The 10,956-nt window shown below is 34.3% G+C and overlaps 1 protein-coding gene across 1 annotated transcript; it reads left to right on the plus strand.

Annotated features, from left to right (window-relative positions):
* The first annotated feature begins 1,115 nt into the window (after window positions 1-1,115).
* LOC139854193 (uncharacterized) lies at window positions 1,116-1,607 on the plus strand. Its single transcript, XM_071843512.1, has one exon. It carries the CDS (start codon window positions 1,116-1,118, stop codon window positions 1,605-1,607), a length of 492 nt encoding a protein of 163 aa, XP_071699613.1.
* Window positions 1,608-10,956: the final 9,349 nt, after the last annotated feature.

The raw sequence follows: 10,956 nt of genomic DNA on the forward strand, positions 1-10,956 counted from the left end.
TTTTTTATACGGCATTAGTTATTTATTTGTGTAATTTAATTTTTTTATTATTATTAATATTAATATTAATATTAGGGTTACATTTATTTTAATTACATTTTATTTATTTATTAGACCTTAACTTTTATAAATTTTTAATTAGTTCCAATTAGTTTGTAGTAATTTTTAAAGGTTATAAAATATCACTTTTTAATATTACATATAGTTTATGTTATTAATTTAGTATTAGAGTTAGGTTTTATTATTAATAAACCTTTAGGGTTAGAGTTTTGATTACTAATTATTATTAGGTTTAGGGTTTCAGATTTATAATTACGAGCATTATTTATAATGCATTTTACACGTCTTGATAACAACCCTTATGATGAGGCAAGAAAACGAAACCCTAATCAGTAAATTCAAAATGGAAAAATGAGGGTTGTTATATATATATATATATATATATATATATATATATATATATATATATATATATATATATATATATATATATATATATTATTTAAGTGTATATTCTACACACAATTACCATTATCCAAAGTAAAGTATTAATTATTACTTTATTATCTTAAAAGTCTACAAAATATATATTTTAATGGCTTAGTATATACTTTTTGTATGTATATATAAGTGATGCACTCATGCACCCATGTGTCGCATTGTGCGGAAAAATGTTGTAGCTTTCTTTGAGGAGGTCAACTTTATAGTTGGCGAAGACAAACTCCAACGCCAATCTCACATTCCTTAATCTATTTTTTTTTTTTTATGTAATTCGATATTATATTTTTACTATTAAATATAAGTACATATGATGTATTTTTTTTTTTTATATATAAAGAGAATACATGAATAGTCCTGCTGATGCAAGAACTGAAGATGGTTCGAAGAGTACCGATGCTGTTTCCTACCGTAATGTTGCACATGGTAAGATTGATTCCCAAAAGGTTAATTTTCGATATTATGATACAGGAAGTAATATGGAAGAGGTTATAGATGTAGAATTACCTCTATCGTCTGTGTTGGAAACAACTGAAAGGTACAGCAACACATTATACGACTATTTTATTGGGAAACGTAAGCCTATCCAGTTGTTAAAAACTATGTAATTAATGAACATGTGGGAAGAGTATGGCATTGAAAAAACGATGATGAATGCAAAAGGATACTTCTTTTTCAAGTTTGCCACGACTCAAGGGATGCAAGATGTATTAGAGAATAGTTCATGGATGATTAAAATTGTGCCTATTATTTTGAAAAAGTGGTCGGCCAATGTTTCATTAACAAAGGAAGATTTGAGAACGGTGCATGTATGGGTTAAACTTCATGATGTTCCACTAACATGTTATATTGAAGATGGTTTGAGTATCATTGCATCAAAGATTGGAAATCCCATCATGTTGGAGTCGTACACAAGTACAATGTGTGTTGAGGCATGGGGTTGGCCTAATTATGCTAGAGCTATGTTAAAAGTTTCGGCTGAGCATGATCATAAGAAGAGTATAAAAGTTGCGACTCTAAGGTTGGATGGTGATGGGAAATCTATCGATAGTGTTACTATTAAATATGAGTGGAATCTTCCTCGTTGTTCGGATTGTAAAGTTTTCTGACATTAGGATGCTCAATGTCCTAAGATGGTCGTCATTCAGAAAACTAAAATGGTAGAGATGGATGAAGAAGGTTTTTAAGATGTTATAAAGAATAAATGAAGAGATATTAAAGATGTGGCCCATAAAAATGGGAACACAATGGGTTTTGGTGTTGGTAAACCAAAACAGAAAGTGGTTTATCGACCAAAGGTGATTTACAGTGATAATGAAAAGAGTTCATAAGCAGGGACAAGTAAGGACAATCCAATGAAGGTGCAGAATTCATTTGGAGCGCTTAATGATATGAACCTAGTGGATGAACCGAGTGATGTGGAATTAGATCAAGATGAAACCGCCAAGTTTGTGGCAGAGAAAAACAACTCTAAGAAAACATTCCCGTTTGGTATGAAAACGGGTTGGTTGTAATTGGGTAGTAGGTGTGTGGTAGGTTCGTGGTTTGGCTAGGCCTATTTCTTGGTGTGAAGGGTCTAGGTAGGTTTTTTGGTTGCTTGTGAGGCCGCAAGGTTCACTTGTGGTCGTTGTTCTTCATTGTATTATTTATTATTATTTTTTAAAAATATTTATCGGGTAAAACTCTTTACCCAACAATAATACATGAATAATCAACATTAAGAGAATTAAAAAAGACTTATGCCGTACAAGCTTATGTTTATATAACACATTTAGATTCACTGATCAGAGTCACAACAAAAAAAATTTAATTTATCCAAAAACTAATTCTCACCAATATATATATATATATATATATATATATATATATATATATATATATATATATATATATATATATATATAGATATATATAGATAGAGATTCCAGTGAGAACTTTTTTAGTGTGAGAACTCTAGGAACTCCCAAAAACACCTAAATACACTTAAATTCGAGCAAAAAAGAGGAATTCGAGCAAAAATACAAAACACGGACGAACAAAAATTTCATAGTCGAGCAAAAAAAAAAAGTTTTTCGAAAAAAAAATGTAGAACCATTTTTTGTTCGAATATCAAAATTTTTGTTCGACTACCTATATGTTCTACATTTTTGCGTTCGAATTTCAAAAATGTAGAACACATTTTTTGTTCGAATATCAAATTTTTATTCGTCTTTTTTTTTGTTCGACTTTCTCTATTTTTGCTCGACTATCAGGTTTTTTGCTCGTCCGTGTCCTATTTTTTGCTCGAATATGGAGTTTTTTGCTCGAATTTCCCATTTTTGCTCGAATTTCAGTGTATTTTTGAGTTCTCAGGGTTCTCACACAAAAAAAGTTCTCATTTGATCCCTCTACTATATATATATATATATATATATATATATATATATATGTATATATATATATATATATATATATATATATATATATATATATATATATATATTTGGGTAAAAGGTTTCCCCGGCGAGCTTTTATTAAAGATAATAAAAGAATAAGAAAATTACATCACAAAAGAAGCACGAGTGTTACAAGCATGCCTTGTAACCTCACTAAAACCAACCTCTACAAAACACCAGACATTTGGACACAGAAAGAAAAAAAAATAACCACCAGAGGACCTACGCCTAACCAATGTTCCATGCCATCTTCAATTCATTTACTTGCCTTGATTCTTTAAATCGAACCGACATAAGCTTCAACCGAACCGTAGCATATATTTCCCTGAAGAGAGCATCAGTAGACCTTTTACGACCTTTAAACATTCGATTATTTCGCTCTTGCCAAACAAAATAAACCGTAGCTGCAAACAAAAGTTTAGTCACCACCATATTCGCACTCTTTTTCGACGCATAAGGGGTGATAATCAATGTAAATGTTTTCCAATCAGTACTCCAACTCGGAGCTAGGATGAGATCTTTCACTCGCAGCCACACTTCATGAGAATACTTGCAGTCAAAAAACAGATGCGAATGCGAGTCCGCACAAGACGAACATAAAGAACATAGTAATACCTGATTTTCCCGAATCTCCCAAGGTTTTAACCTGTCTTGGGTCTTCATCCGTTCCCTAATTAGCATCCAAAGAACAAACGCATGACGTGGGATACATTGAGAGAACCAAACTACATCAAACCATTTGACCAGAGGAGCGCAAGGTCTGATTGATTCGTAAGCTGTGCTCACCGAAAAATAACTCAGTTTTCCATCTTGCGCCTTCCATTGCAACACATCACTAGTATCCAAGAACACGGGAATTTCTATCTGTTGTAAAGCAGGGTACTTGGAAACCCACGTAATGGGCCATGCCCACTGATTTTGATCCACAATGTTACAAAGCAAAGTATTAGTGTTAAAACCTGCTTGGAATATGTCACGCCACGAAATTACTTCAGACCATGAAATCTGTTGTTTATGATGACAAATATCAAACCAAGCTAGAGTTCCTTGACCATTACCTATTTTTTGAAAGAAGAATTTCCTTATCAGACTCCTAGAGTTTAAAATTTTTCGCCAACTCCATCCAACATCTGCTTTGATCGGAACATCCCAAAAATTACGCGTGGAAAGATGATAAGCATGAATCCACTTGACCCACAATGACTCCTCATTCTTCAAAATCCTCCAGACATGGGAAGTGATAAGGGCAACATTCCAGAATTTCAAACGTTTTATGCCTAGCCCCCCTTCATTTTTTGGTAAACAAAGGTCCTCCCATTAGACTTTGGCTTTTCCTTTTTTCAAATCCCCCTGACACCACAAGAAACCTCGAATAACCTTCTCAATATCTTTTATAATAGCATCGGGTAATATGAAAATAGAACACCAATAAACTTGCATAGAAGTTAACACGGAAGTAATTAGCTGCACTCTTCCCGCAATCGAAAGGAATTTGTTTTTCCAATCTTTCACTTTAGATTTTACTCGTTCCACCAAAACCTTACAGTCCTAATAAAGAAGTCGAGTATACACCAAAGGAAGTCCAAGATATCTCACTGGAAGACATCCTTCTTCAAAAGGCAGTAAATCAAGGATCTCACATTTAATAGTAGAAGACACGTTAGCAAAGAAAGCCGTACTCTTAGGGAGACTAGGATGGAGACCTGAGCAATTCTTAAAATCTTCCAACGCATCTCTGATGACTTTAACTGAGTCAATATTAGCATAAGCAAACAGGAACAAATCATCAGCAAAGCATAAATTAATAATTTTAAGTTTATCACACTTCGGATGATATTGAAAACCATCGGTAACCGCAACTTTTCGAGCGAACATCAAAGAGAGAACCTCCATAACCAGCGTGAAGAGATAAGGTGACATAGGATCACCTTGGCGTAATCCTCTCTTTCCCTTAAAGTAACCGTGCATATCACCATTTATACTAATGGAAAACGATGTAGTGGTAACACATTTCATGATCCAACCAATCATTCTTTTAGGGAAACCGAAACCCACTAAGGTAGATCTCAAAAAACCCCAATCAACCGTGTCGTAAGCCTTTTGAATGTCTACTTTAAAAGCACATCTCGGGACCCCACGGTTCAAATGATAATTCTTCATTATTTCTTGAGTCAATAAAATGTTATCCGCAATGCGTCTTCCTGGAACAAATGCTGATTGATTTAAATTTACCACATCTTCCAGACTACATTTGATCCTATTCGTGATCACTTTGCTGATACATTTATAGAGCACATTGCAACACGAGATTGGGCGAAAATCAGTAACTTTAGACGGGGATGGGACTTTCGGTAATGGAGCAATTACAGTATGATTTATCTCTTTAAGCAATTGGCCTGTCATAAAAAAGTCCTTAATCGCATGAGTTATATCGTTGCCAATTATATCCCATGAACTTTTGAAAAAAGTCGATGAGAAACCATCGGGACCCGGAGATCGGATATCGCCTATATCAAACATAGCGGCTTTAATTTCCTCATCAGTGATATTTCTAACCATGGTTGAAGCTTTCGTTCGCTGAATTTTCTTCGTGAATAAATCTTCACGGTCAGGAATGTCTTCGCAAGGAGATGCATTTCCCAAAAAATTAATATAATGATCTAAAAAACGTTGAGGAACATCTTGGCCTTCAAGCATAACCCCATCACTACTTTCAATCGTATGAATCTTTGCCCGATGAATACGACCCTTTACTACCTTGTGGAAATAGCTAGAGTTGCAATCACCCACTCGAAGCCATTCGACTTTAGATTTCTGCCTTAAGAAACATTCTTCTTCATGAACAGCAACATTAAAACGTCTAAGCGTATCACTTTCTTTTTCCCGAAATTCTATCGAATGAGGGTTAACATCTAATAATTTTTGAACATCATCAAGCTCCTGCCTCAACTTAACTACATTAGCATGTATATTCCCCTTTTCCCACATTAGTTTGCGAATTGGTTTTTTGAGCAGACGCAATCGCTTGACAACTCGAAACATAGGATGTCCCATAACTTCCAATTTCCACCCATTCTCCACTACTTGCAAGAAATCAGTATGCTCACTAATTAAATTAGTGAATTTAAAAGGCTTTGGTTTGGACACAACTGATCGAGAGATCTTCAAAATAGCCGGGCAATGATCGGAAATCCTGTATGGTTGGAAAATTACATGAGCATCAGTAAAACGATCAATAAAAATATCATTCGCCATTACTCTATCGATCTTTTTCAATAAACCCGCGTTCTATTGCGGCCTTTGATTCCAAGTGTATTGCATTCCGGAGTAATTCACATCAACCATCTTGATTTTGTCAATACACTCTTTGAATTCCCTCATTGCCATCGTACTACTAGAAGGACCACTCGAATAATCATCCAAACATAATGCGACATTAAAGTCCCCTAGAATCACCCATGGACGATTTCCAACAAACAAATTATGCATATCAAGTTCTCGCCACAATGGACGTCTACTAATATAGTAGTTATTCGCGTAAATAAACGACATGAAAAATTCATTACCATCACGAGTTGTTCGAACATGACAATGGACAGCTTGGTCCGACATTGCAATAAACATAAGTTGTACCTCACCTGGATCCCATCCTATTATGATTCTCGTTCCCCGAGCACAAACGCTATTATTAGATGACCAAATCCAAGACGGGAACACTGAATTACATATACCATTCAACTTTCCAATAACCACATGAGATTCTAAAATTGCACACACACTAAGGTTGTTACTTGTAACCACTTCTTGAACCTCATTTTGTTTTGGGACACGGTTCAAGCCCCGGATATTCCAAGAAGCGATATTAACCATTTAAAACATTTAACCCGGGAGTGCTTGCCCCCTCGTAAATATTTTTTGCCGATGCGTAAACTGCCGTTTCATTCGTGTCATCTTCTACATCATCCTGCTCATTTTGATTACAATCTGCATTTCTCATCCCTCCATCCTCATTACAATCGTTTAGAATACCAAATGAGTTATTCAAAGTGGTTTCCCTTTTTTTTCCAGTACAAGTGGGTACATCAGACTTCCTTTCAAAAACAATATCTTGCTTCGGCTTTGGTCTGTACACAAAAGTGCCTTTTCCTTTCCTTTGAACACCAAACTTAACGAGTGAGAACTCTAGGAACTCCACAAACACTCAAAATACACTAAAATTCGAGCAAAAAGGGACACGGACGAGCAAAAATACAAAACACGGACGAACAAAAATTTCATAGTCGAGCAAAAAAAAAAAATTTGAAAAAAAATGTAGAACACATTTTTGTTCGAATATCAAAATTTTTGTTCGACTACCTATGTGTTCTACATTTTTGCATTCGAATATCAAAAATGTATAACACATTTTTGTTCGAATATCACAATTTTTGTTCGAATATCAAATTTTTGTTCGACCTTTTTTTTGTTCGACTTTCTCCATTTTTGCTCGACTACCATGTTTTTTGCTCGTCCGTGTCCTATTTTTTGCTCGAATATGGAGTTTTTTGCTCAAATTTCCTATTTTTGCTCGATTTCAGTGTATTTTTGAGTTCTCAGGGTCCTCACACAAAAAAAGTTCTCATTTGATCCCTCTACTATATGTATATGAAACTGTGAAACTATTGAAAAGTTCTCATTCGTATAATTGCTTCTCATTTGATCCCTCTACAAAAAAAGTTCTCATTCGTATATTTATGTATTGTAATTACAAACTATTGAAACTGTGTTTGAAATATAAAACGAAATCATTTCCTGCAATAACGTGCGCTACATTCTCGCTTGTTATACCTTAAAACAATACTACCTCCGTCTCACCAGAAGTGTCCACTTTGACTTTTAACAGTCTTTATTTGTCAACTTTGACTATAAATATTTATGTTCGTGTTATATAATATTTGATGAAATTTATATGAATGGATTGAGTTTTAATGGTGTTTTCATTGATATAACTTTCATCAAATATTATATAACACCAACAAAAATATGAAAAGTTAAAGTTGAATACGGAAGACTGGAAAAAGTTAAAGTGGACATTTCTGGTGGGACGTAGGAAGTACATGAGAATTAAAAATACAAACTGTCTACTACCCCATATACAAGAAAGAAGATGTTATCGAAAAAATAGATTAATTACGGACGTTTTATTTTTTGTCACCTTGTTAATATAATTGAATTGATTGATGTACACTATTTTGTATAGAATATCACCTTTCTATCGGTTAATGAACTTTAAGGACCAGGAGATAATATGGTAGGCCCACCAGGCAGAATCGAATAGCAATCAAACACGTGGCATTCCGATAAGGCAAATGGAGCCTGTGACGTCATTGTGGGCCGTTAACAACACGTTTCTCACACGGTTACTTGAATACCTCATGATTTGCCTCTCTCTCGATAGTTCCAACCCCCTCACTCTGATTAGTGGTCGGATGATCCACTTTTTGAAAAAAATACGTACTCCCTCCGTCCCGTCACAAGTGTCCACATTTCTATTTTGAGATGTCCCATTACAAGTGTCCACTTGGTATTTCAACCAATGGGAAGAGGTTATTCTGGAGAGAGAAGATTTTTGTTTGGTGGAGAATGGAGTTAGTGGAATTTCCTAAAACTGTGTGCAAAAAGTAAGTGAACACTTGTAATGGGACGGAGGTAGTAGTACTTTTCCTGACGATGACATGATAATATGATGAAGGTAAAGATATATATAGGGTGAAGTATTAAATTTGAGTTGAATGATGTGGTAAAATATAATTAAAAATGAGTGAGAGAAAAATAAAATTAATCTATCTAGTCTCTATATATTAAGAAAAGTTTAATTAGCTAAGAAAAAAAGTTGTATAACTAAAATAGATGCTTAGAGCACTAAGAATTGTGACACTGGACTCAATGTTAAATATCATTGTTAAGCTTAACACTGAGATTTAACACTGATGTTAAAACATGAGAAATCGTTCGGTGTTAAATTTCAGTGTTTAATTTATTATTTAATTATTTTTAAAGACTTTTTATATTATTCATTATTATTTTTTAAATTCATTTTAATTTATTTGTATTTATTATTTAATTTATTTTAATAACACAAATATATATAAATTAAATAAATATAAATATAAATATATTGAAAGAATAAAAGTACACCGTATCATTTGGCCAAATAATTTGGCCGATATGTAGCCCATATTTGGCCCCGTTCTTTTCTTTAACATCTAGTATGTTAAACTAATAATTAAAGAAAACAGAAAATGCTGCAGTTCATTGTCTTCTTCATCTAGTCAAGAATGCTGCAACTCACGAAAACAGAAAAAAAAGAATTGAAAAAAAAAACACAGGATTCAGCGTCACCTAGGCAACAGTGGCTGAAAACGGCAAACGACAACGGAGATTTAACACCGGACGAGAGTCGACGACACCGGAATCCTCCGTCGGATTTGTTTAACGGTGAAAAAATGGTGATTTTGGTGCACGACTCCTAGTGCTCTTAAAGCCGTAGGATAATGTTTGATAGTAGAGACCTAACCCTTATATTAGCCGAGATATGTATATGTATAGCCGAGATATGTATATTAATGTTTGACTTAATCTATTTTTGTAGATGATTCTAAGAGTTAGGAAGTTTGTTGTAGTTTCTTAGTTTTTAACGATCTATTGCTGTATATATGTACGCGAGATCAGATCAATGAAATCATTCAGTTTTATCATCTTTTATGGTATCAGGCCTAAAAATCTATATCTCTCTTCTTCTTCTTTAATATGTCAATCTCATCATCCTTTTCAATGGCCGATTCATCGAAATACCATCCTGCTTTAACAATCACAAATATCAAAAACGCAATCCCTATTGTTCTTGAGATGGATAAAGGACAATACAATTCATGGGCAGAACTTTTTCGCATCCATTGTATTGCTTATGATGTGCTAGATCACATCCTCCCTTCAACCGAATCTGATGATTCATCCTCTGCCAACACCACTGTTTCGACACCTAAACCCAAAGATGCTACCTGGAACCGTACTGATGCAATTGTTTTGCAGTGGATCTACGGTACTATCTCAGCCGAACTACTCACTATCATCTTGAAAGCAAAATCCACTGCCGCTCAGGCATGGGAACGACTTCGCAATATATTTCAAGACAACAAGAATTCTCGTGCTGTGTACCTACGACAACAATTAGCCAATGTCAAGCTTGATCAATTTTCCTCTGTTTCTGCTTATTGCCAAGAGCTTAAAGTTTTTGCTAATCAACTTGCTAATGTTGATGACGAGGTCAGTGATGACAGACTTGTACTCCAACTTGTTTCTGGTTTAAATGACACATACCGAGTTGTTGGTTCTCAAATGACTCAAAACGATAAGCTTCCATCCTTCTATGAAGCTCGGTCATGACTAATTCTTAGAGAAACCCAAATCAAAAATCAAGCTATTTCTTCTATGCCTGTCGTCTCGAGTGATACTCCTCTTCACACATCTACTGTTTCGACACCTGCTACAAATTATTCAAAACTTCGTAATCATACCAACACTACCAATCATGGTCGCTCAGGTGGTCGTAATAGCAGCAATCGAGGTCGAAACCCTAGCAACCGTGGACGTGGACTGTGACAACCCAAAAATTTCCAACCAAATTTAAACTTTAATCTTTATATGTTTCTGACACGATAAGCAATATTTGTTAAGTTAAATTGCAAGAATTTTAAACTATGTTCATACATTCATTCAACCTCGACCAAGTTCCAACGATTCACGAACCATTAAACGAATATGATTATATATGTATATGTGTATATATATTATAACTTGAAACGTAAACAAAATATTAGATTAAATACTTTATATGATTGTATCTATTTCAAAATATTTATCAATGGAATTAGAAGATAAGATCAAATGATTGAATTATCAGATATATTGAATTATGATTACAAGTCTCTGTTGAAAGGCCCACGTTGATTTGAGAAATCTTTCCATTTTAACAATATTCGGA

Source organism: Rutidosis leptorrhynchoides, chromosome 6, assembly GCF_046630445.1.
Source record: "Rutidosis leptorrhynchoides isolate AG116_Rl617_1_P2 chromosome 6, CSIRO_AGI_Rlap_v1, whole genome shotgun sequence".
NCBI lineage: Eukaryota > Viridiplantae > Streptophyta > Magnoliopsida > Asterales > Asteraceae > Rutidosis > Rutidosis leptorrhynchoides.

Coding starts and splice junctions, on each gene's coding strand:
- LOC139854193 (XM_071843512.1), top strand. CDS start 1,116: ATGTGGGAAGAGTATGGCATTGAAAAAACGATGATGAATGCAAAAGGA.